General features: G+C 56.9%; 6 protein-coding genes across 6 annotated transcripts; 1 reads left to right on the top strand and 5 right to left on the bottom strand.

Moving 5' to 3' along the window:
• Positions 1 to 478: 478 nt before the first annotated feature.
• SODALDRAFT_52409 (hypothetical protein) lies at positions 479 to 4,037 on the bottom strand. Its single transcript, XM_028615446.1, has 5 exons — positions 3,879 to 4,037; positions 3,692 to 3,801; positions 3,252 to 3,628; positions 2,882 to 3,197; positions 479 to 2,813 (listed from the first exon to the last, which is right to left on the bottom strand). Exons 1-5 carry the CDS (start codon positions 3,917 to 3,919, stop codon positions 610 to 612), a joined length of 3,048 nt encoding a protein of 1,015 aa, XP_028463647.1. The 5' UTR covers positions 3,920 to 4,037; the 3' UTR covers positions 479 to 609.
• Positions 4,038 to 4,896: 859 nt separating this feature from the next.
• On the bottom strand, positions 4,897 to 6,253 carry SODALDRAFT_328230 (ras family protein). Its single transcript, XM_028610637.1, has 3 exons — positions 5,821 to 6,253; positions 5,698 to 5,761; positions 4,897 to 5,592 (listed from the first exon to the last, which is right to left on the bottom strand). The coding sequence occupies exons 1-3, from the start codon at positions 5,899 to 5,901 to the stop codon at positions 5,003 to 5,005; spliced, it is 735 nt and encodes a 244-aa protein (XP_028463646.1). The 5' UTR covers positions 5,902 to 6,253; the 3' UTR covers positions 4,897 to 5,002.
• Positions 6,254 to 7,133: 880 nt separating this feature from the next.
• Positions 7,134 to 9,854, top strand: SODALDRAFT_328229 (Krr1-domain-containing protein). The gene is made up of 2 exons (XM_028610636.1): positions 7,134 to 7,458; positions 7,549 to 9,854. The coding sequence occupies exons 1-2, from the start codon at positions 7,278 to 7,280 to the stop codon at positions 9,480 to 9,482; spliced, it is 2,115 nt and encodes a 704-aa protein (XP_028463645.1). The 5' UTR covers positions 7,134 to 7,277; the 3' UTR covers positions 9,483 to 9,854.
• SODALDRAFT_52353 (hypothetical protein) lies at positions 9,789 to 13,835 on the bottom strand. The gene is made up of 2 exons (XM_028615445.1): positions 12,570 to 13,835; positions 9,789 to 12,463 (listed from the first exon to the last, which is right to left on the bottom strand). Exons 1-2 carry the CDS (start codon positions 13,601 to 13,603, stop codon positions 10,096 to 10,098), a joined length of 3,402 nt encoding a protein of 1,133 aa, XP_028463644.1. The 5' UTR covers positions 13,604 to 13,835; the 3' UTR covers positions 9,789 to 10,095.
• SODALDRAFT_362680 (hypothetical protein) lies at positions 13,754 to 14,680 on the bottom strand (the record flags this gene model as incomplete). Its single annotated transcript, XM_028614483.1, has 4 exons — positions 13,754 to 13,910; positions 14,096 to 14,184; positions 14,303 to 14,412; positions 14,647 to 14,680. 4 exons carry the CDS (start codon positions 14,678 to 14,680, stop codon positions 13,754 to 13,756), a joined length of 390 nt encoding a protein of 129 aa, XP_028463643.1.
• A 1,651-nt stretch (positions 14,681 to 16,331) lies between these two features.
• Positions 16,332 to 23,369, bottom strand: SODALDRAFT_52313 (hypothetical protein). Its single transcript, XM_028615444.1, has 2 exons — positions 19,844 to 23,369; positions 16,332 to 19,777 (listed from the first exon to the last, which is right to left on the bottom strand). Exons 1-2 carry the CDS (start codon positions 23,047 to 23,049, stop codon positions 16,417 to 16,419), a joined length of 6,567 nt encoding a protein of 2,188 aa, XP_028463642.1. The 5' UTR covers positions 23,050 to 23,369; the 3' UTR covers positions 16,332 to 16,416.
• Positions 23,370 to 23,580: the final 211 nt, after the last annotated feature.

The following is a 23,580-nucleotide window of genomic DNA, read 5'->3' as shown; positions in this document are numbered from 1 at the left end:
ACGTTCGATGAATCTCAAGACTTGGACAGGCGCTCGCTTTAGAAGTATGTGGACTGGACGGTAAGCCAAGCGAATTTTAATATCAGCGTAGAGAAACTTCAAACTTGACATGAGTCGCGTCTGTCAGCCGTGGAATAACTTGGATATCTCGTCGAGGCTGTTGATAGTCTACCATGCTCTATCATAGCTATTACACGGGCCTGTTCTTGAGCAAGCAATGCTCCCTGAAGGCCCTCCCTTCTTGCTGACCGGGCTCGCGCAGCCCTTACCTCTGCTGGCGATGTGCCCTTTCTTTCCGAAGCCCCGAAATAAGTCTCATCATGTCCAGTCTTTGGCAATCCGGACATGTATGCTAATCTAATTGCCCTTTGCTATGGAGGGCGTCCATGAATCGCCTTTTGTGGCTATTTTTTTTTTTCTTCTTCTGCTTCATTTCCTGGTCCATCTCCTGTCGCGAACCCGGGTACCGTACTCCATACATACCCTCGACATACCATCGTGGGACGACTATGGACACCGAAAAGGCAAAAGTGGTGGTCGTTATCGCAGTATGCTTCGACGTCGCCCCATCCGAGGCTCAGGCCCTGCTTTGTCCACGCGGCGCTTCCCCTAATAAGCCCAGCGATCGCCTTCTCGCTCAGCCTCGAGCCGTCGCATCCTCTCTTCCTCGTCGTCCACATTCAGAGCCTCGCTCCGGTGTCCCTTGCGACGGCTACGCTTCCCATCGTCACCGCCGCCGCCGCCGCCGCCGCCGCCGCCGCCGTCGTCCCCTCCGCGTCCCCGTTTGATCCCCGCGAGGGAGGCCAGCCCGGCCATGCGCTGCGTCTCTTTCAGAAGACGCTCACGGTCGCGCGCCTCGCGCTCCAGCGCGTGTGTGTTCTTCGCCGCCGCCGCGGAAGTGCTGGACTGGTGGTGCTTGCTGGCCGTCGACTCCCGGCGACTCGACTCGCGCCGGTCCTTGGCGGCGTCCCTGTTGTCGGTGCTCGAGCGGAGGAGACTGCCAGGAGCAGCATCCAACTCCTTGTCGACAGGCGTCGGTGGCTCGGTAGACTGCTTTCGGCCGCTACGGTGACGTTCTTTGTCTCCTCGTTCTTTATCGCGATCGCGAGCGCGGTCGTGGTCGTGGTCGCGGTGTTCCCTGCGTTTGCGATCTCTGTCCTTTTCTCTGCCACGATCCTTTCGGTCGCGGTCACGGTCGCGGTCCCTGTCACGGTCCCTGTCCCGATCTCGATCTCGATCTCGATCTCGGTCTCGGTCTCGGTCTCGACGCCGGCTGGATTTGTGCCGATGTTCATCCTCGTCGTCTCGATACTTCGCCTTCTCTCGATCTCGATCTCGGTCCCGGCCGCGTTCGCGTTCGCGGTCACGTTGACGATCCCGATCCCGATCCCCATCTCGGGCTCTCTCGCGTCGCCGCTCATCCCGCTCTTTACGGCTGGCTCTGTGACGACTTGACCTCCGTGATTCAGCAGGGGAAGCCGACCTCTCCCTATCCCCGCCCTTTTCCCTCTCCCCGTCATTGTCGTCCCTCTCCCGGGGGGTCTTCGTATCGTCCTCGTCGTCTCCGTGCTTCCTCCTGCCCCGATGTCTTCGGTCACCATAGTTGTCTTCTTCATCATCATCGCCCCGCTGATCGTCCGACTTGGAGGCGGAGCGGTGACGTTTATGCCGGTGGCGCTCGCTTCTGTGGTCCCGCTCGTCGTCCTGGTGGTCCTCGTGGTCCTCGTGGTCCCTGTCATGTTTTCTACCACGTGTCTTGGAGCCATCTCTGCTCCCTTCTCGATGATGTCCATGTCCGGTGTCCCTAGCGGGCTTCGGAGAACTACTCCGAGACGGGCCATGAGCCGCGCCAGAGCCTGCTACACCATTAGTCACCGTCGGCGAAGACCTGTCCTCATCATCCTTAATCTGGTAACCGAGGGCCCGTAGGGTGTGGAGGCTCGTATTAGGCAAACCCCTCCTCATTGCCTTGGGCCCCGTAGGGGCATTCAAGGGGATGTCGGGGGCGGCAAGCGAAGAGCTTGCGCCGCTTTGGCCGGGGCTGCCTGCATGCATTGCCCCGTGGCCGCTAGCCATGGCACCACCACCGTGGTTAGAGGGGAGATGACCATTCTGGGTACGTGCTATGTCTCCTGCAACGGCCTGACCAGACGAATCATGAGATGCTAGTTCCGCAGAAGCCTCAGTTTGCTCAGTGGCCCCGGCCTGATGATCATCCCGTCCAGAGGCGCCGCCTTGGTTATTATCATTCGTGCCGTCCCCGGCAACAACCATGTCTCCTCCTGCTTTGTCGGGCTCGGCATTCGTTCGAATCTCACGGCCAAACTCATCCACGTCCCCCTGACCCTGACCCTGACCCTGACCCTGACCCTGACCCTGACCTCCTTGCGCCCCCTGGCCGGACGTCATGACAGAGCCACCACCATTCCCGTAAGTGGCGTTCTGACCACCAAGCTGGGAATATCCGGCCCGGCCGTAGCCCCCGTAGAAGCCACGGCCTCGTCCACGACCGGCCCTGGCGGCGCCGTGGTGATTTCGGCGGTAGTCATTGAACTGGTGTCCGTAATTACCTTGATTGAATCCTGGCTGGAACCCTGAGTTATACGCGCCAAAGTCACCAGATCCCATCCCAGCAGCAAGTGCTTGATTGTAATTCTCTTGGCCGAAACTCCACGACTGTTGTCCATTCCAGTTATTGGGCCCTGTGCCGAAACCACCGCCAAACCCTCCCATGCCCATGCCTAGAGGACCAAAGCCGCCATTCATGTACATGCTCTGCATCGCCATGGGATCCATGCCCATACCAGGCATTCCTGAAGAGAACGTTAGCATACCGTAGCTTTTAAACCAAGTCAAGGGGGTCGCAGGGGAAGGAACGAACCCATCATCGGAAAGGAACCAAACGAGTTCGGGGCCATTCCGTTCTGCATCGCCATCATCATCTGCATCTGATTCATGTCGCCGTTCATGCCATTGAAGGACCCTCCGTTCATGGCGTTGACGTCGAGATTGCCGCCGCCGCCGCCGCCGGCGTTCTCGCTGGTCTCAGCCGATTGCGGGTACCCCAGCTGGCCAGCCGGATCGGTGCCGTCGTCTGCCTGCACCCCATTCTCCACGACAGCATCCGCTTCTTTCGAAACTTCCTTGTCTTGAGGTGTATCGGCGACGGGCTGAGTCTCGGCGTCTTCCTCTCCGTTCTACCTCAAGGAGTCAGCCTACGTCATAGAAACAGGTAGTCCGAGCAAACCTACCTGAGCTGGTGTGGCTGTAGCAGGAGCACCACCCTCCGTCGCTGCAGTAGGGGCAGGGGCGTCGGAACCCTGCACTGGAGCCACTGGAGGTACGCTCTGTGAATTGTCTCGAGTAGCCGGGACGCTCGCAGGTTGGGAGATGGCCTCCGCTGCGGGTGATTGCGTGGCGGAAGGCTCTGGCGGGGCAGGCTTCGCATCGATAGGCGTCGTAGGCGTAGACAAGCGCGATTCCTTGAGCCTACTCTCTTCGCGTTTCTTCTCCTGAGTCCTCAGGAAGACTCTGATTGTGGTTCGATGGGACTTGTGAGGAGTGCAATCCTGAGCCGATACTGGCGAGTGTTCGCAGACGGGACAAGATGATGGCAGGGTTGATTGGCCTGTGACGAAACGAGAGTCAGAAATAGAAGTGGCGACAGCGGAGGTCACACAAAAAGCCTTACAGGATTCGCAAATCGCCTGTTCGCAGCATGGCAGGCGGAAGGCGTTTACTGCAAGTTTGCTGCAGATGGCGCATCGGAGCTTGATTGGGATGTCTTCCGGTGCGAGGGAGCTGGAGCAAGTAGACGTATCAGTATTATTACAAGACTGGACAAGAGAAACGAGAGCGGCTCAGTCAATAGACCATACCTGATCAGCTCAGCCTGAGCAGGGGTGATCGCCGAAGCCATGCCGGCGGCAGAAGGGATGGATCTTCAATAAACCGTCAACATGAGCTGGCAAAGAGAATTGGCTGCAAATGACCGAACTTGTTCTTGACGTTCGGCAATTCTGTGGAAGGGGAAGGTATCGACGAGGAGGCAATAATGAAGGGTGCCGAGAACGAGAATCTTCGTCTTCAGCGGACTTGACGAAACTCGATCATCATGCGCGAAATCCGAGGTTGAATCCGTCGTCTCTTGAGTAGTCACGCGATATATTCGAATGCGATCGCGGCCCTGGGTACTAGGGAGCGTTGAGTGCGGCGCGGTCCAACTCTGAAAAGGAAAAGAAAGATGTTTGTACCGATGATGGTAGATGATGGTAAGAATTCTGCTTCTGCTACCGAGTAATTACAGTGGGGAGAGAGGAGGTCCCAAAAGAAGAAAAGAAAAGAAAAAGAAAAATACGGGTCGGGCGACTTTCTCGTCGTGGTGTAATTACAACGTACTTTGCAAGTACCTGGAATTACTCCGTAACAGGGAACCAAACCCGCGTGGGAAAAAGTTGAGCAGGGGCAATTTGCCAGGGTAGGTACAAAGTAATACTGTACAGCGGTACATTACCTAAAGTGGGGGACACAGTCTCAGTCGGGATCTCACGTGACTTTTCTGTCGGGGTTCCCGGTGAAGGTGCGGTACGGTACGGAGTACACCGATCGGTCAGCAGCGCTCGATGAACCAAACTTGAGGGCCGGGGAAAAATGAGTGGCACGGAGGACGGGAATAGTTCTTTGCGAATCATGTGCCTCCTGCGCAAGGCAAGGCAAGGCAAGGCACCTTCCCGTCAACGGAGCAAGGCCCTCCCGAGGAAGGAAAGCATCTCAGGGAAAGAACTGTGACGAGTCAGATAATAGAGTAAGTGTGGCAATAAGATACTGACGAATATATTACTTGATTGACCCTATCGACAAAGACCAATGATGAATCCCAGGTTGTAAGACACGAATGCGCACGTATCGCCTCTTTGACAAATCTCTAATCACCCCATCACCCCCTGCCCTCGAACAGACACCCGGCCAACGAAATAACCACGACGCTCTCCTCGCCATTCCATCAGCAAGCGCACCCTTCCTTCGCCGCATTGTCCCGCTGACCAGATAGGTTCACCCGCTGCTCGTCGGCACCCCGGCCCACCGCGGCCGCCGCACCGCCTGGACCCCTTGTGCTCTTGAGCGATGTTTCCGGAATGGCGTTGGCGATGGCCGTGAACACGTCCGTCACGTTGTGGCCCGTCTTCGCGCTCGTCTCGAAAAACAGCAGGCCCTCCTCTTCGGCGTAGGCCTGGGCCTCCTCGGTCGGGATCTTCCTCGCGTCCCCGGACCCCTCCCCTTCCGCGCCCTCGTCGTCCCCTGCAGCGCCGGCGTCGGCGCCGGCGTCGGCCCCTCCGTCGTTGGTCAGGTCGAGCTTGTTGCCGACGAGGGCGATGACGATGCCCGGCGATGCCTGCCTCTGGAGCTCGGCCACCCAGTGTTTCGCCTTGACGAGCGACGTCGGCTTGGTCAGGTCGTACACGACGAGGGCGGCCTGGGCGTTTCGGTAGTACATGGGTGCTAGGGAGGCGAAACGTTCTTGGCCGGCGGTGTCCCAGATCTCAAACTTGATTGTCCGTGTCGGCAGGTTGCACTTTTGTGTGAGAAACGCAGCTAGTTTGCGCGGCCCGTCAGTTGAGAAGATTCCCCCCAAAGACCCAAAAACCCTAGCATTGATTTTCTTATTTCTTCCTGGGATGGGAACCGCGACCGACATACCTCCAATAGTTGGTTCCTTGTTCTCTTGGAAATCATTGTTGACGAATCGCAGGACGAGGGATGACTAGAGGAAACAAGGTCAGCTCGGAGGTGATATAACAGACTGTTGATCAACCGTCTTACCTTGCCAACGGCGGCTTCTCCCAGTAGCACGAGCTTCACGCTGCTGCTCGGCTTGGGAGCGGCGTTTCCAGGTCCCTCCATCTTGTCCACCTTACGTCGTGTCAATACCCTAGATATGTAATGATATGCAAATCGAAGAACTGCAAAGTGTTGTGGTTATTGAACTAGGACGATGGCGTCGTTGACAGAGGGATGAAAGAATGGCTGGTTGATGGGTAGAGGTAGTTGCCTTGGGGGGGGAAAGACGTAATTAGTGTAATGCTGGGATGCTTGTATTCCATCCATCCGTACTTAGGTCATCTTTGGACAGGGTGCCGGGGTGGATACATGAGGTACGTAAGGTACCTTCTGGTAGGCCACCACTCTCGTGCGCAGTATGCTGTACGAAGCACGAAGTACGAAGTACTTTCTCCTTCCGGTTTCACCTCGTCGCTGTTCAGGTGATTAGTACTCTCCCTTATACGTAAGGTCCATACGTAAGGTCCATATCCTCACCCTGGTAATATTGACCTTGGAAGTATGCCTGGAAAAAGACATGTGGAATAAAGGATACCTAAAGTCACCCCCTTTGCGTGATTGCATATCCCCATGGATTACAGAATCTAGCTAGAATTAGTAAGTAGTATCTGTCCTCTACCGTCCTGCGTATGATGGAACTCGTGCACCTACTCCGTACCTATAAAGCGACCCTGGTCTCTCGGAGCCTGGGCATGCAAGTCAGCCGCTGTGCTACCAGACTTACCAAGCAACCTCATTACCGGTTCTTGTTGAGTCGTTGTGTTACGCAGTCGAGGTGTAAGGTGTAGAGTTAATACCTTACGTTGTACTCACATGGAGGTACTCAGACGCAAGTTCAAAGTTACCAATACGAAGAAACACGAAAATTGCCGAACAGATCCTACCTATGCGCTACCTTATAATACAACTAACAGCTACAGCGCTATTTAAACAAACTCCGAGGTTAATAGACATGAATTCAAGCTGGTCATCGCAGCTCCTCCGTTCATGTACACTAAGGTAGCTCTATGAAGTATGTACCGAGTACACATCATGTACCTTGACCTTGGACCTTTAGTCTTCCCAAATGCTCTGTTGGTCGGTCGCATGTTTCGCCGGTTCCGAACTGTCTCCACAATTTGGTCCGTGCTGCAGCGTGTCACTCTGGGACGTACCTTTGATCCTTTGATAGACCCTTGTCGTGGGTGGGGGGGGGAGAAGATGGGGAGAAAAGCCCGTTTTTGTTGTCACCAACAGGTTGTCCGGCTATATTTCATCGAAGGTTAGCTGGCAGCACCGGAAAATTGGCCACGAAGCGATAAGGGAAGAAAAGAAAGAAAAAAAAGGGAAAAAAAAAAGTAGACAAGCAGTCTCAGCGTTTGCCAACAAGGTTGATGGAAGAAGTCAACTGTTAACCTTCATCAAGACTCCAGAGGGTCCAATCCTCTCAATAGAGCACCATGCCGTCAAACAGCTTCTTTACCGACACGGAAAAGCCGTCAAAGAAGGTGAAGCTTCTTGACAGCGATTCCGAAGACAGCGACGGAGGAGGAGCCCATCTCGATGCCTCCCAACTAAAGGTCAATGAGGAGTATGCCCGCAGGTTCGAGCATAATAAAAAGCGAGAAGAGCGACAGAGACGTACGTTTGGACATCCGGCCTGAACCTCCTATTGCCTTTCTTTCTTTTCACTGTTTCTTTGGCCTGTTACTGACCGCCCCGGCTCTCAAGTCGAGGAAAAATACAAAAACTCCAAGCTGGGCGCTGATGACTCCTCCTCCTCCTCCGATTCCGACTCCTCCTCCTCTGAAGACGAAGAAGGTTTCTTAGTGACAGAGGACCTGGACGCGCGAATCTCGGCCACGCTGAACGCCATCAAGAACAAAGATCCTCGTGTACGCGACAAGAATTTCACCTTCTTTCCGTCCACGGCAGATGGCCAGGAAGAGTCAGGTCCTTCACAGAAGAAAGAGAAGCCTCTGCGTTTGAAAGACTACCATCGCGAGAAGATCCTAGCCGGCGACGTGGGCGCCTCAGACGATGAAGAAGAGGCGCCGCCGCCACGGACGTATGCGCAGGAACAGGACGCTTTGAAGAAGTCCATCGTATCCGAGATTCACAAGGCCGCTGCCGAGGGGGGCTCGGACAACCAAGGTTCCGACGATGACTTCGTCACTCGCAAAGAGAAGCCGAAAGAGAAGCTCGACGCCAACGGGGTCCATCCGTCCCGCGCCGCCGCTGTCTCTACCATCACCGAAACGGACGTCGTGAATGCCGAGAAGGACCCGGAAACGTTCCTGTCGAACTTCATGGCGGCTCGTGCCTGGGTACACAACGACGGGAGGAACTGGGAGGCGTTCGAGTCGGATGCCGACGACGACGGGCACGTTGACAAGGCCGAGGAGTTCGAGCAGGCGTACAACCTCCGGTTCGAGGACCCGCACAAGAGCAACGAGGTGCTGAGGTCATACGCTCGTGACATCACAGCCTCCAAGTCGGTTCGGCGCGATGAACTGACGGGGCGGAAAAGGCAACGCCAGCTCGAGAAGGAGAAGAAGGAGGCCGAGAAGCAGCAGCGGCGCGAGGAGAAGGCGCGCCTGCGGCGTCTGAAGCTCGAGGACGCCGAGGCGAAGCTCCGGAAGATCAAGCAGGCCGCCGGTCTGAGCGGCAAGGAACTCAACGAGGACGACTGGGCTTGGCTCCTCGACGAGGCCTGGGACGACAAGAAGTGGGAGGAGGAAATGCAGAAACGGTTCGGCGACGCGTATTACGCCGCGGCCGAGGTCGCCTCGTCGTCGGACGAAGAAGATGGCGGGAAGAAGAAGAAGAAGAAACCCAAGAAGCCGAAGTGGGATGATGACATCGACATCACCGACATCGTCCCCGACTTTGAGGATGACGTCGCCAAACCGGACATTACACTCACCGATGATGAAGGTGAAGGTAACGGCGCAGCGGCAGACAAAGAGGAGCACGACGAAGACGAGGACGAGGAGGACGACGACGACGACGGCCGTCCTTCCAAGAAACGCAAGACGGCCAAGGACCACAAGAAGGAGCGCCTCATCGCCAAGCAAACCGCCAAAGCCGAGCGCCGCAAACTCGAAGCCCTCGTCGACGCGCGCATGGACCTGGACCACCCGGACGTCCTCGCCGGCGCGGAGGACGGCGACCCCGAGGCCGCCGAGACGGGCAGGCAGGCCGCCGCGCGGCTCAAGTTCCGCTACCGCGAGACGTCGCCGCAGTCCTTCGGCCTCACGCCGCGCGACATCCTCTTCGCCCCCTCGGACGCCGACCTGAACCGCTTCGCCGGCCTGAAGAAGCTGGCGCCCTTCCGCGACCCGGAGAAGAAGGGCAAGGACAAGAAGAGGCTGGGCAAGAAGGCCCGCCTGCGCGAGTGGCGCCGCGAGATCTTCGGGAGGCAGTACGAGCGCACCGGTCCTACGGACGACTTGGCCGGCGCGGCTTTTGCGGCTGCCGAGGCCGAGCGGGAGAAGAGGCGGAAGAAGAAGCAGGAGGAGGTGAAGGGCGATGCCGCATCTGGCCCTGCCGCTGCTGCTGCTGAGGGGGGCGATGAGCAGGCGAAGAAGAGGAAGAGGAAAAGGTCCAAGGGGAAGAAGAACCAGGATGGCGATTCTGCTGCTGTGGCTACCACCACGAAATAGAGGAGTTATTGTTCCAAGCCGGTGAAGGATCTTGACCTGCAAACTGGCGCTGCTCTTGGCCGCCTTTAGCTGGCAGGAGGAAAGCGGAATGTCTGTACTCTTAGACCTCTTACATACATTCCTCCCTGACCTCCTCCTCGTGATTTAATTCATGGGCCTGCACAAGTCCGATACCACAACAGGTAACAGGGAAGAGAAGGCCAAACTTGAAGTGCTCGGGAAAAGAGAATAACATATTGCCCCTGTTTTTGGTCTTTTTATCAGTATCCAAAGTGCCTTTTCCGACGACTCCTGGATTTGCGATTTGCCCCCCGAGCTCCTTGCTAGCCAATTGTGTATATACTCCTTCGGAAAAGAAACCCCCTTAAAAACGAACAAGAGCTGCGTCCCTTGGTAATATCCATGCAAGACAAAAAACCCCCAAGAAATCTCAGTACCCTCTGCTTCACCGGCCGTCGGGCCAGCAGAAAGGACGATCGTTCCTCTTCCCCTAGATTCTACACAGATTTTGATAGATCCTCCACGCGCAAATGGAATGGTAATAGTACATGATATGAGCGTCCGGTGCTTCAACCCCCCGACACCGATTCGAAGAGGCTCCAAAAAATTGAACTCACTGCCCTCCGGCAGAGAACACTCCTCCAGGTCCACTCCCGGGTGCGGGACTGTTAGGACCCATGACGAGCCCGTCGAGCGAGATGCCGCCAAAGTCGTGCCCAATCTCGGGAGGCTCCATATTGAACGGCATGAACCACGCGCTCGACGCCTCGTGGGCACCTCCCCCGCCGCCGCCGCCGCCGCCGCCGCCGCCATTGCTGCCCACATAGCCCGAAAGATGCTGTTGGTGCCGTTGCTGGTGCTGATGTTGAAGCTGTTGGTGGGCCGCCGCGGCGCCTTGCAGCATCCCGCCGGGACGGTTGGCCACCCGACCGCCCATGCCGGACCGCTGTGCCGCCAACAGCCTCGCCGCGGCTTGCGGATTCGCGGCGGACAAGCCGTCCCAGTCTGCCACGGCGTTGATGAGCGCCTGTTGCTGCTGCTGCTGCTGCGCAAGACTGCCCGGCTCCGTCGAGTAGCCCCCGAAGACGAGCTGTCGGTCCAAGGGTTGCAGCATGCCGTTTGCTTGCTGGGTCAAGGACAGCGACAGGAGATCGGGTGAGTAAAACGGGTTCGACGCGGCTTGGTGGTGGTGGTGGTGGTGGTGATGGGCCGGCGTCGGCGTCCCGAACTGGTTGGCGCCGATCGGACTGACGGGCGACATGGCATGGTATGAATTGTTTTGCGACTGCGACATCATGAGCGGCGGGTTGTATCCGTTCGCTTGCGAACCCAACTGGCCGGGAATTCTGTTGGCATGAGATGCTCCCGTGCCGTTGGGATTGGACCGCGCTCCGTCCATGGGCACGCCGTTGAAGTCGGTCAACAGAGGCTCGAGCTGCCCTTGCTTATTATGTTGCTGCGGGCGTTGCTGTGGGTCACCCGTACCCGGGGTTGTCCTGTTCACCAGAAGCTTCTTTTTCTGTGGCGGCTGTTGTCCCGGGTCTTTCATGCTCCCCGTGCTTTGTGGCGGCGGAGAAATGCTCGTGAAAAGCTCCTCAACCGTATGCAACTCTGCCTTTTGTTCCAGAACAGCATCCACCCCCTTCTCCTTATGTTTGACCGTCACCGGGTCGCCGAACCCCGTCTGCGAGACTCCGTGCGGGTAGCGGTCGAACCAATCGCCGTACTGGAAGATGGGGGATGCCGTCGCGCTCTTGGCGGTCCGGCCGCCTTGCCGCGCTGCATCGGCGCAGCTACGGTACTGGTCCCGGAGGCTCTCCGACATGAAGTGGAACATGCCCCAGTAGCGCTTCATCTTCGAGAGATACTTGACGTTCGTGGTCAGGTTCCTCTTGGCGGCGGCCTCCACGGCGGGACTTCCGGAAAAGATGCCGATGATGTGAATCGTGGCGGAGGAGAAGGCGCAGTAGCCCACGAATGGTGCCGACACGAGGTGGGCCTCGGCATCCTTGAGCACTTCGGATATGCGATTCGCCGCGGTGAACGTTTTGGCCCCTGCGTTGGAGACGAAATCTTGAGGGACATCCTTCGCTGCGGGGCGTCCCGGAGTGGCGACGGCGACTCGGTTGAGGAAAAGGATATTCTGCTGGATGGAGATGTGCAAGAAGAGGAACTGGTTGGCCATGCCTTCGGTATCGTGCAGGTGGAGGTTGTCGCGGGTGTAGTTCAGGGTTTCCGGAAGAGTAGCTGTGAGTTCCTCGGCGTCCCTGACCAGTTTCGCGTACTCGGACTCGGGGCTCCAGATCGGACTCGAGTCCAGATCGATTCCTCCCTGGTTTAGGTAGCTGATAATTCTCCCCCAAAGAGCTATAGATCGGATCATGTATGCCGCCACGCCGAGGTTGTCCTTGGGATCGGAGACCAGTTGAGCTTGAGCTTCTTCCGAGTCGGAAAGATTGGGAGCCTCCCCGCGCAGTGTCTCAGTGTGGGCGGGCATATCAAGCTGGAAATACTTTTCTTTGACGGGAAGGGGTATCTTGACGGTCTCCTCTCTGACGAAAATAGGCCTGTCGGTGCCTGAAGAGTTGAAACGGTCCATTATGAAACATGACCACATGACCCTCCTCCGGATTTCGCGGTCGATGAAACTCAGCTGCGAAGTCCCGTTCTTGTGGTTCAAAGGATCGTGTTCCAAGTCCTTGTGAAGCTGGAGGGCGAAGGCCATGCGGATGGCCTGACCGCCGAGAGCCCAACTTCTCCCTCCGTGGCATGTGCCGAACTCATGAAGGCCGAGGATCAAGAGACAGGTTAGGATGGTGATGTTGGGCCATTCATATCTCGTGGTACAGATTTCGCGGGCATGCGAGGCCCATTCCTCGCCTCGAAGGAAGTTGGGGGTCGTGTTCAGTTTCGGGTGGGTAGAGAAACGCGCGGATACAGCGCATACCGAGAGGATCAGCACGGGTGGTAAAGTGCCAGCTCTAATCATGCGGGCGATTTCTTATTAGCGAACCTAGGAAAAGAAGAAAAGAAAAAGGAGAAATGATAGGGCTTATCACGGCCAAGCCACGGAACTGACTGACTTACTTTAGTTTCCGCATGTAGCTAGGTTTGTGGAGCAGATGGTAAGCCTGGCCGTAGATGTTCTCGAAGAAAACCTCGGCGAGATGCTCCTGAATCTCCTTTGACGGCAGGGCATCCGATCCTTCTCGAAACAGCTTGTTCTCCTCGGCTTCCTGAATTTGAAGGGACGTCGGCTTGTTGGGGACCTCGGACTCGCTTTTCGACGGCCTGCGTGCCCAGTTGTCCAAATCGTGGCCGAAAGCCTCGTCGGCCGGTCTCTTTTTCGTCGAGGCTCTCGAGGCGGGGTTTGTTCCGGGCACGGCAGGCTTGACAACGGCGCGGGCGACGGAGGCGACGGAGGCATCCCGGTCGCGCAAGGGCACGATCTTGATGATGCGCTCTTCCATCCGCTTCAGGCGCTTGTCGAGCATGGCCATGTAGTCGGTGCGGGGAGCGGCTTTCCGGGTGGTGACCTTGTAGACGCAGGGGATCCGGGAACGCAGGCAGTGCTTGCAGGCCGGCTTCTCGCCGGAGCAGCGGATCTTCTTCCGACGGCAGGCTATGCAGGCCAAGGGCAGACGTTTGCGCTCCTTGCCGGCTTTCGTCTTCAGCTCGCTCCACGGAGGGGCGGTGGCGGACTTGTCTTCCTTGGGTTTCCCGGCCAGAAGATCGGTGCCGCTGCTGGCGCTCTGCGTGTTGAGGCCGAACTCGTCACCGCCCGGGTCCTCGAGAGAGTTCATACCACCGTTGGGTCCGCTGATCTGGCTGCTGCCGTCTTCGGAAGCGACGGCAAAACTCGACCTTCTGCGGCCCGGGTCGACGTCGCTCGGGTTGGTCCCTTGGGGTGTTGAGGAAGTGCCGGCGGAGGCGGCGGCAGAGTTCTGCCTTGCGCCCTGGGCCTGGGAGCAGCCGGCAGTGTGGGGGGAGGGATATTGTTGGGGTTCGGAGGTCGGAAAGACATCGGGAACACGGTCTGGTTCCTCCAGGAAGATCATGGAGCTTTCATCGTGAAGGGCCTGGCCGGGAAAGATGAAGTCTTCAAACCGAGGCCCGTCCATTTGGACATATGAGGCGAAGCAGACGACGAAGAAGGGTGAAGCCCCGAGAGGTAGTTCTCGTGAGAAAACTAGGAAGACGGTCTTCGAGGTGGAATGATGACTTTAGTTTAGGCGGATTCGACGAAAACAGGGGACGCCTTCCACAGCTGCTCAAGGAAGGGCATCGGCAAGGAGGGAGGAAGAGGAAGGACGGGTTCGAGGAGCAGGAGCAAGGAGCAAGCTGACGATCAAAGCAAGCCAGCAGGTGCTGCTCTGTCTAAGGGATGTAGACGAAGCGATGAGGAAGTTTTGTTCGAGTACTCTCTGCCTCCCCACATGTGTGTACGCCAAGGAAGGGTGACGACGGTGTTTGAAGGCCTACGAGGGCGCAGGGCGCTATAGAATATAGAGCTGCACGGCTAGTCCAAGGCGGATTTGCATATGAGCATTGTATGTTTTAACCGAGTCCCGAAGGAAGTTGAGGTTCAATGGGAAAGGGCTGGAGACTCGAACAATAATGTCAAAGCTGGCGTCTTGTCGTCCTTCGGTTTACTGTGCGGTTGTCTCTGTTTGTCGCAGGTTGGTTCGCAGGTGGTGCGGGACTGGGGGTGGACAGGATGTGTTGTATGTTTCGTTGTGTGACAAGAGATCTTGAGCAACGTGAGAGGGCAGTGGGAGAAAAAAAAGAAAAGGCTGTGGGTGGGGGAGATCCCCGTCAACGGCTGCGGTCACAAGGATGGGAAGGAGGAAGGGTGGGGGGGGGGGGGGGGGTTCTGGCCTTCCATAGAGAGGAGTGGAAAGCAGGCCCGCTGCCAGGCCGCTGCCAGGGCCTGGGGAAAGTGGGTCTACCTCATCCGGTAACGGAAAGGTTTGGAGAATATGTGGGTACGGATGGAGTCCGCACGACAATAAATCTTCTATCATTGGCTTCTCTCTCATCTGTATCCACTTAGCATTGGTGCGCATAACTCATGATCCCTGTATCGAGTAAGTGGGGCCGGGCCGGTGAACGAACGAACCCCTTCATAAAGAAGAACTTGAGAATAAATCCTCGGCGTCAGCACTCCGTCGCGTAAGACAGCACGTGTAGCCAGCCATTGTGGGGTAAATACCTGGCACGTCATGTACACAAGGAGGACGGAGTACCTACCTTAAATTACCTTGACCGACGGATGACAGTTTGTCGCCGACTGGTAAATGCTTTGAACACCTACCTACCTTATATAATCAGATGTGTTTGAGAAATCTACGAGGCGGCATCAAATTAACTCTCCGGATCACACACGCACGCGGTCAGCCAGGGAATTCAGGACAGGTTACTCGTCCCGTCTATCCATCGTTCGGGTGGAATAGCTGTTGTTCCTCTGATGAGATGGATGTAATAGAAAGCAAATTATAACTCGATCATGCATCGTGCATTGCTTGGTACGGAGTATCCGTCCCAGGTACCCTTGGCCGCGAAGGTGCAACCAGGTGAAAATTAAATGCGGAAATCGAAGACGAGAAAGGACTCTTTTCCGACACGGACGATATGCAATTACATGGCACTTTGTAAGGTGGCCAGGACATCGTAACAAGCCTTGATGTCGTTCTCTTCTGGTGTATGCACCTAAGGTACCGTTGCGGACAACTGCTCCATACCTTAAGGTACCTTACTTTAAGGTACCACCTGCCTTAGGTACCTCCAACGTTTAGCGTTCGGGGATATCACGGAATTGGGGTTTTATTCCCTGATGGGGCGGGCGGCCGATGATTGTTTCGACTCTTCGAGAAACTCTCCGTCGCGTGCGAGTGCCGGGTGCGGAGAGGCTAGAAAAGAAACAAAGACCAAATCAACGACTAGAACGTTGAAGTACCTTAAGGTAACTTTATTAATAACGGCGTACCTAAGGTACACCTAAGGTACGAACTAGTCCGAAAGTCATTACATTCATTACCGAGGTTCATCTACGTGTGCGTCGTAGAATTACCTAGGATGTCAAGTACCTACGAAGTACAGTCCATAGCATATTCGAGCATAATTGACAGACGGTCGATGAACAACTTGGTTCAAATCTCAAAGGAAGAAAAACCCTCTTTCATTCAGTAGGACATCCGCCCCCGATGTTCCCCTCTCTTGTCCGACCAGTTCCTTATCCCCCAGGGGATCACGACGCAGTGTGATGCGACTCGGGCCAGACCTCCGTCCCAATTTGCATCCCAATGGGGGGAACACTTCCGAGTCATGCCCATGCAGCGTTCTCAGCCCAAGTACCTTACCTACAGGTACCTTACGGAGACAGGTACCGGTACCTACCTTACCTAAGGTGCTAATAAGCAAATTAGCCTACCGTCAATACGGATACTCCGTAACTCAAAGCACGTGTACTGCGACAGATATAGCGACCCATGTTGATATAACAACGCCACGCACTTCTGGAACCAGGTCCGGGTCCGAACCACGACAAGCTGCTTGTCAATTGAATTCCCCCGTTGACTGTCAGTGCTGCTGAAACATATATGGAGTAAGGGGCATAGCATAATTGGCCCCGATATACACTCACTCACGAGTCTTGGGGAGAAGTGAAGCTTATCAAATCCCAAGACATTGATGTCAATGTGTCTGTTATGCTATCCATCAACACCATCAAAGGGGAAAAGGGAGTCTAAGACCCGGCTGCTCTGATCGTTTGAAATTATTAAAGAAGAAGAAATCCCAAGTTCGTGGCATGATGATCCCAATGCCTCGACTCGTGTCCTACTCAAAACCCGCCAGGCTATGAACCAAACTCGCCCAACGCCGAAGCAATGCAAAATGGCTTTATCGTTCCACCATCATGACTCCAGAACCACCGTCACTCCCCTCCTACTCCTCCGTTCTTGCGAATGTACACCGGGATACCATAAACACAGACCGCACCGGCAGTGATATACCTAAATCGGGTAGCATCCCTTGCGCGCGCCACAGCCTCCACGAGGCATGTCGACCCCTCCTCTGTCTCCCTTCCTCGCCCTCCTCCTCCTCCTCCTCCTCCTCTTCTCCTCTTCTCGGTCCACTTGTCCGTCGGGAACGTGCCGCGCTTCACCAGCCCCCACTCCTCAAACATCTGCCCCGCAAACCGATCAATGTCCTTGTCCGTCACGTCCCACAACGTGCCCACCACCGCCGGACACCCGGCCATCATGTAGTTCCACACCGGCCCGTGGACCTCGAACTCGCCCGCGTCCGTGAGGCTCGCCGAGCTGCAGCCCATCAGCAGCGCCGTCGCCCGGCATTTCCCGAGCCGTCGGACCGTCTTGCTGCGCACGTACTGCGCTCCGCTGCCGTGCCCAAAGTAGAGCAGAATGTCCGACGCCCGGAGCGTCCGCTCAAACTCCTCCTCCGAGGGGGCCCGCGACACGATGCTCGTCCACGTCCGGCCCAGCGTCGCCTGCAGCGGTTTCTGGAACGTCGCCTGCGTGTTGGGCAGGTCGTTGCCCGGGTTGAGAATGTACGTTCCGTTTTCCGGAGAGACCGTGTGGCCGTGCGCCGGATCGTCCTTGCATGACTGCTGCTTCTGGGCCCCGTCCGCACCCGCACCCGCACCCGCACCCGCACCCGCACCCGCAGCGCCCGACTCCCGTTCCCGAACGAGCCTCCGCAGGCAAGCCATCGAAGGGACTCGAGACACCGCCAGACCGTCCATGCACGGCAGGGATTCCCAAGGGAAAGCGTGAAGTGCCTTGTCGAGCACGAGAATCGTGTGCGCCCCTTCCGTCGGTCCTTGGGAACCATTGGCCGCCGTGTGGTAGGCGTGCAGGGCGTCCTGGGTCTCTATGACCATCGAATCGAAATCGACCTCATCGTACGCGTTCCTCTCCCCGTGAAACTGAAGCACGTCGACGACGAAGTACAACAAATCGGTCAGAGCATCTTCCAAGTCGCCGTCATCCTCCGTCGCCGTCGGGTCACCCAACCCAATGAAGAGGTCGAGGATCCGCGAGTCGAGCGTGATTTTGGGCGCCTTGTTCACCTTCCTCCCCGCCACCTGCCTCCGGGATGGAAGGTTCTTGCCCAGTATATTCTGGAAGGACTTTTGGAACCTGGCTAACAAATCCGCCCGCCGCTGGTGCTGGGAGAAAATCCCCCTGAATCCGCCGAGCCAGACCTGCTCCATGTTCTCCAGGAGCTGCTGCAGTCTCTTGTCGAGCCCCTCCCTCTCCTGCCACCAAGCTGTCTTGGCTCCTTTGACGGACCAGTCGCGCTTATCGTGACAGCTCTCGTTGGTGAGGCGGATGATTTCCATGAGCTCCGCGCGGCCATGCTCAAAGCTGAAGACGTCGTTATCCGCGTCTCGGGAGATGGCCCGCTCCAGAGGGAGCCGCAGGACGAATGGGCTGTGGTCCGCCTGAAGCTTGGTGATGCAAAGGTCGTGCCGGTTCTCACTCAGCGACACCGAGATCACGCTCCACGTCGAGGGGAGAATGTCGATGTAGTCGCGCTGAAACCCGGCCACGTCATTCGCGACGCCGGAGCTCAGGCGACGGGCCTCGTCGAGCGCCAGCGCCTCGGGCCAGGCCATGTCGTTCGGCCGAGACGCGTCCTGTTCGGTCGCGATGGTCTTCACTTCGCGCTTCCACGTCACGTTTCTGGCGACCTCCATCGAGCAGGTAGCAAACCCCATGTATGGTGTTCCTTTCCAACCGGGTGGCGAGGCGACCGAGAGCAGGATGGTGGCGTGCTGAAGCAGCGCCGAAATACGATGCACCAGGCTGCCGTCCCCGGCCACGACCGCCATGGAGTGCGCATCTGACAGGCACGCCAGAGCCTGCTGCAGGATTTCCGCGAAACCAGCAACGCCCTCTTTCGACGACCGATTAGCGGCCGCGGCGGCGGCAGCAGCAGCGGCAGCCCTTCCGCGAGATTTTCGGGCGACGGGGGACACGACAGTCGCCGCCGCCATACCAACGGCAGCCTTCTCTGAACTTGCCACCGCAGAAACGGATGGAAATGAAACTGTCGAATCCTGAACAACGGCAAAGACCGGGTCGCGAGTCATCTGATCCAAGCTCTGCCCGATCAGGCAGATACCTTTGTGCACCTGGACTTCCAGTGACTTCCTCAACCCCGCCGGCACCTGCTGCGATTCCTCGAGTAAGGCCAGAGCAGTAGTCCATTCCTTTCGGTCGAGAAGCACCAGAGCCTTGCTGATGAGTATGGGTGGCGGCAAGGTGGGAGCTGCGTCGTCGTCTGGAGTGGCGGCCGCGGCCGCGACCGTGACCGTGACCGCCGCCTTTGCCGTTTTACCTCTGGTCCTGCCCGAGGTAGTCTTCTGGGTAGACCGGCCCGCCGTAGTTGCTGCAACGTTTTGTTCCTTTGCCCTCGTCATCCTCATCGTCGCCGCCATCCTCGTCGTCGGTCCAGTCGCCCTGGTCTTCCTCGTCGTGCGAGTTGCCGTCTCCTTGAGCGTTAGCTTCTCCATCTTCTCGGTGACAGCTTCGGCCCCAGCCGACTTGACTACGGGCAAGCACGTGTCGTCTTCCGGCTCCAGTTCTCTCAGCATGGCCTCGGCTGATTCAATCAACTGCGACTCGCTGGCTAGGTCTCTGGCCAGCCCGTAGGAGACACTTAGCTCGCATGCAAGCTGCACGGCGCGTCGCGTGGGTTTCTGGGAGAAGATGGCCTCCCTGGCGTGCGAGAGAAAATCTAATCCCTTTTGTGGTTGATGGGCCCTGATCCAGAGAGAGCCAATCCAGCTTTGCGCCTGTATTCTGTGGGTAGATGAATTGATCCCGTCCGCGATTTGGAGAGCTTTCTCGGCGTAATATAATGTCTCCTGGAACATGCCGATGTGCACGTATATGGCAGAAAGGCGGAGGAGGCTGCGCAGTAGAGCACCGGCAAGAGCCCAGTAGTCAGGGCCATCCGAGAGCTGGAGAACACTGGCTTGCGAGTGTTGTAGCGTGCTTTGCTCAAAGATGGAAGACGAATAATGCAATGACTGATGGCTCTCAGACGGCTGCGCGCGAGCTTCCAGTTTGGTCCAGTAATGATACAGCAAGCGAACACTATTTCTCGCATATACCAGTGCTTGGTGTGGCTCCCCCTTGTGCAGGGCAAGGAACGTATAGAGCAGACCGGCACGAGCAACAAGGAGCTTCCTCTGTAGGCCGGCGGGGCTCTTCTGGTTCGGCTGCTTCTCGTAGGCACGCTGCGCGAGAGAAAGAGTCGATTCCCTATGTTGTGTCAGCATGTTCTCTCGGGGGGGTGGGAAGGGAAGGGGAAGTGGAAAGAGAACATACGCCTCGTTGTACTTCTGCATAGCCAGTTGATACTCTACCGTCGACAATTGGAAGCTTGCCCACGCAGCATCAAACTCGGCCTCATCTGGCCGTTCCAGTTCAGACAACCTGGACAGCACGTCGTGGGCTTTCGATTCGCAACCCAGGGACACATAGTGATCCGCCAGAGCACTGTGGCTGCGAAGTGCCGAATCGGCAGAGCTATCGGACAGCAGCATCCGCGAGACGTCGGCCGCGAGCTCCAGAGCCGACAGTTGAAGCGAGTCTTCGCCCTTCAGGTTGGCAAACTGGGCAAGCGACTCGAGATGCCGCATCAGCTGCTCCGGGTTGTCAACGCGGGCAGAGACGTCTGCCTTCGACTTGCATTGGGCGAATAGGGCCCGCCAGGAGGACATGACATCTTGCAGCTCGGACAGTTGAAGACACGCTTCAGAATCGACCAAAGCCGTCAATGACTTCAAGTAGGTTCGAAGGTACGGGACGTATCGCACCAGACCGGCGTCCTCGCCGAGCACTTTGCTCTGACAAGCCTGCAATGATGCTTCTGCTTGGTCTTGGATCTCCCGGAACCGCTGGGCGTCTCCAACACGAAGAGTCAAGAGCTGCACGAGGACCCGCAATCTGCGAACGGGGAATCGCTCCGTAGAATAAAGACGCAGAAGCGTATCCGTGGCCGAGTCGGGGAGGTCCGATTGGGAGCCCTGCGAAGCGTCGCCAAGAATGATCTGTATCAAGTGCTCCAACACCGCAGCCCTCTCGAGATCAGCGAGAAAAAAAGTCCAATCACTCCAGGACGGGTCGAGCTTAGCCATGGCCGCCAGGGTCCTAGAAAGCGTTTCGGTCTTCGGGTCGGCGTTCCAGGCGATGGGGGGAGGTTCTTGGTTGAGGCGATTGGCAACAGCGGCGAGGATGCCGTCCTCAACCATGCGAGTGCAAATCGATTTGAGAGCCTCACGGGCATCGCTCAGCCGTCCAGCCGTCCTACAAAGATCCGACATTCTCTCCAACTTCTTGATGAGCTGCGCCCTCTCCTTTTCCTTGTTCGACCGGTCCCGAACAGCGTCAATGGAGCGTTTTAGGGCCCGCAAAACGCATTTGCCATCTTCCTTCTCCCCCTTCCGCTGTAAAACACTGGCGAACATAAAGTATAGCTGCGAAACTTTGACATGGTAGGTGCTGGCGGGATCGCTTTTCGTCGTGGGGGCGTTGGGTGGTTCGCCCACGGCCTCGAGCAGGGAGAGGCAATCCTGAAGCGCAAGGTCGAGTTCCTCCCAGAGGATGCTGCCCTCTTCGATTTTCGACTTGACTACGACAAGCGCCGAATCCAGGATCTGTGTCGCAGATGCGAGAAGGAGCTGCCGTCGTTGCTCATAGCGTATGATGCGTTTCGGTTCTGCATCCCGGCCCGGCGGTTTGCCAATCCACCGCACCGAGAAACGGGGAAACTGAAGGACGAGCCTGGTGCAAGATTCGAAAACGCGGTCGGGCATGTCGTCGTAGTGCTTTCCGCCCTTCCTCTCTCGGTTGATGAGAACGCCCACGACCGATCTCCGCGCGGCGGTTAGATGAACCATCAGCTCCTCCAACTCGGCAGTGTCGCCCTTGAGGGATCCCTGTAAGCCACCTAGAACCTCCTGAAGAAGGAGATCGAGCTGCTCGACGGGGAGGGGGTCTTGCTTGGCTACCACGGCCAGAAGTTGTCCGGCAATGCCGCAGCATTTGGCGGCTGAATCGCGTTCGGGTAGGATGCAAGCCTTGACCTTGGAGATCCATGCCGCTGCCTCCGCATGCAGGCGCGCTTTCTGTGCCACGGTGCCCAGAGTCTGGTGGATCGATGTGAGGGCCGACCGTGCTGTGGTGGGAGGTTGAGTATATTGCTTCTCTTCGATGACGGAGTTGAGTCGTAGATATGCGTCGGCGCAAATCTGACAAGTCGTCCTGGTTGGGGTTTGACACCTGCGAGCGAGCGCTGCAAAGCATCTCGAAAGTGGGCTCAGAAGATCGCCTTCGATGTCGGCCTGGTGACCAGCGAGCGCCCACCAGTGTAGTCGACATTCGAAACCTGTGGCGTGGAGCTCGATAGCACATTCGGGGGAACAACTTAACCTGCTTTCCTGGGCCGTGGCGTCATCTTTGCTGGATACGTTGGGTGGGAGAGAGAGGATCAGTTGAGCTAACTGCTCGAGTTGGCGAGCTGCCTTGGATCGGTTCTGGCTCGACTCGTTGGCGAATTGAAGCAGGAGGGTTGATGGTGAAGAGGGACAGTTCGTCCTCAGGAAGGGCAGGGCGGCTTCGATCACAGCCGGCTGTTTGGACGCCGCAATGAGGCGTAAAATCTGCAACTGGGTAGTAATAACGAGGCCGAGTATCGAGCCGGAGAAATGAACCTTCTCGAAGCTGAGCAGTGCAGCAAGTCCCTTCGCTTTGCCAGTCGCAGTGGTGGGTTGTTGTGGGTTGTCTGCCGTTCGAGTGATGGGTTGGCCCAGTGTCTCCAACCTTCCCTTAAGGATGGTCAATTCCTTGAAAGCCAACTCGTGAAGCCCGAGACCAATAATCTTGCCGACAAACGAAGACATGCCAGCCTCAATCTGACCCTGAGGAAGAGATGTTTTTCCTGAACTTTGTAGGGACCTTAGGCAGGCGAAAGACGCGCGGAGGCACTCGACCATGGCAAGACATGTTGTGGACGGTGATGCGACCCTCGACGCGGCGGGCTTCGAGGTTCTTGTTGTTACGGGGGAAGTCGAGACCCGGTTCAGGGATCTTGGTTGAAGCGGTATAACGGGACTTGAGATGGATCTTTGCAACTTTCTGTCCGACGGTTGAGGTTGCTCTCCTTCGCTTGGTTCTGTCCCCGACGCCGGGGGTGGAGGAGATTTGGAAGCCCCCGAAAGAGCCTTCAACGCTACATTGACCACGTGTGTTGCCAAAATCGCCTTTTCTTTTGCTGACAGCTCTTCTTTTGTACCACTGGCGGCGACGGGTCGCGTCGAGGATGTTTGTGCTTTTGTTCGTTGAGGAGGTGCCTTGGCTGATCTAGACGACGCGGTAGTCGCCGTTGAAGAAGTGTCGCTCACGTTATGGCCATCGTCGGAGCTTGTGGCGAGTAGCTCTTTAAGAAGTACAGCTGTAGCCGCCGTGCATGTCGACGTCGATGCCACAGCTGCTTTGACAGCCTCAGCCTCGGCTTTGCTCCGTGAAGTCATCTGCTTGTCTTATGTTTCGTATTCGCGTCTTAAGCATGCCGTAATAAGACTTGGGACGGGATTCCAATATCAGGGCGGAGACCCATTAAGAGAAAGCAAAAGACTGCTAGTGGGTGAAGCAATTGAGTGTTCGGAATAGATGTGTAGTAGTAATTACACCTGCTGCGCGACAATTTGTGCGGCAGTGAAGCTAAGGTACCCAGTAACTAAGGTAGGGTCCAAATAATCCCAGCCCGTTCAACGTCGAGCCGTGTTGTTCAGGCAACCGCCGAGGTACCTAGTACAGTGTACTCCGTCCCGAAAAGTCATATCTGCACGGCCCTTCAGTCTAATGTCTCTGCCCGTTGGCCGCCCCACAATACTTGTCATCTGATTCATCCGATTGGAGTCCCCCTGTATATCATCTCGTACCTTACCTTACCTTAGGTACCTTAGGTACATCTGCCTTATTATGGCTATTCCTACTCTTCACCACCCCTTTCCCCTCTCAGCCTGGCTCTGTCGTCTGACAATCATATACCTATATGCGGT

The sequence above is a fragment of the Sodiomyces alkalinus genome (assembly GCF_003711515.1).
Source record: "Sodiomyces alkalinus F11 unplaced genomic scaffold SODALscaffold_10, whole genome shotgun sequence".
NCBI classification, from domain to species: domain Eukaryota; kingdom Fungi; phylum Ascomycota; class Sordariomycetes; order Glomerellales; family Plectosphaerellaceae; genus Sodiomyces; species Sodiomyces alkalinus.
Note: the sequence above shows the minus strand (reverse complement) of the source record. Positions and strands in the feature narration are given on the sequence as shown.

Excerpts from the sequence above, each read along its gene's own strand:
- SODALDRAFT_52409 (XM_028615446.1), bottom strand. The coding sequence starts at position 3,919 with ATGGCTTCGGCGATCACCCCTGCTCAGGCTGAGCTGATCAG. Across the intron at positions 3,198-3,251 it reads CTACAGCCACACCAGCTCAG|AACGGAGAGGAAGACGCCGA; the intron begins GTAGGTTTGCTC and ends TCCTTGAGGTAG. Across the intron at positions 2,814-2,881 it reads TGGTTCCTTTCCGATGATGG|GAATGCCTGGTATGGGCATG; the intron begins GTTCGTTCCTTC and ends CGTTCTCTTCAG.
- SODALDRAFT_328229 (XM_028610636.1), top strand. The coding sequence starts at position 7,278 with ATGCCGTCAAACAGCTTCTTTACCGACACGGAAAAGCCGTCAAAGAAG. Across the intron at positions 7,459-7,548 it reads GCGAGAAGAGCGACAGAGAC|TCGAGGAAAAATACAAAAAC; the intron begins GTACGTTTGGAC and ends CCGGCTCTCAAG.
- SODALDRAFT_52313 (XM_028615444.1), bottom strand. The coding sequence starts at position 23,049 with ATGACTTCACGGAGCAAAGCCGAGGCTGAGGCTGTCAAAGCAGCTGTG. Across the intron at positions 19,778-19,843 it reads ATGCAGAAGTACAACGAGGC|GGAATCGACTCTTTCTCTCG; the intron begins GTATGTTCTCTT and ends GACACAACATAG.
- SODALDRAFT_52353 (XM_028615445.1), bottom strand. The coding sequence starts at position 13,603 with ATGGACGGGCCTCGGTTTGAAGACTTCATCTTTCCCGGCCAGGCCCTT. Across the intron at positions 12,464-12,569 it reads AGCTACATGCGGAAACTAAA|AGCTGGCACTTTACCACCCG; the intron begins GTAAGTCAGTCA and ends CCGCATGATTAG.
- SODALDRAFT_328230 (XM_028610637.1), bottom strand. The coding sequence starts at position 5,901 with ATGGAGGGACCTGGAAACGCCGCTCCCAAGCCGAGCAGCAGCGTGAAG. Across the intron at positions 5,762-5,820 it reads GAGAAGCCGCCGTTGGCAAG|TCATCCCTCGTCCTGCGATT; the intron begins GTAAGACGGTTG and ends TGTTTCCTCTAG. Across the intron at positions 5,593-5,697 it reads CAAGGAACCAACTATTGGAG|CTGCGTTTCTCACACAAAAG; the intron begins GTATGTCGGTCG and ends CGCGCAAACTAG.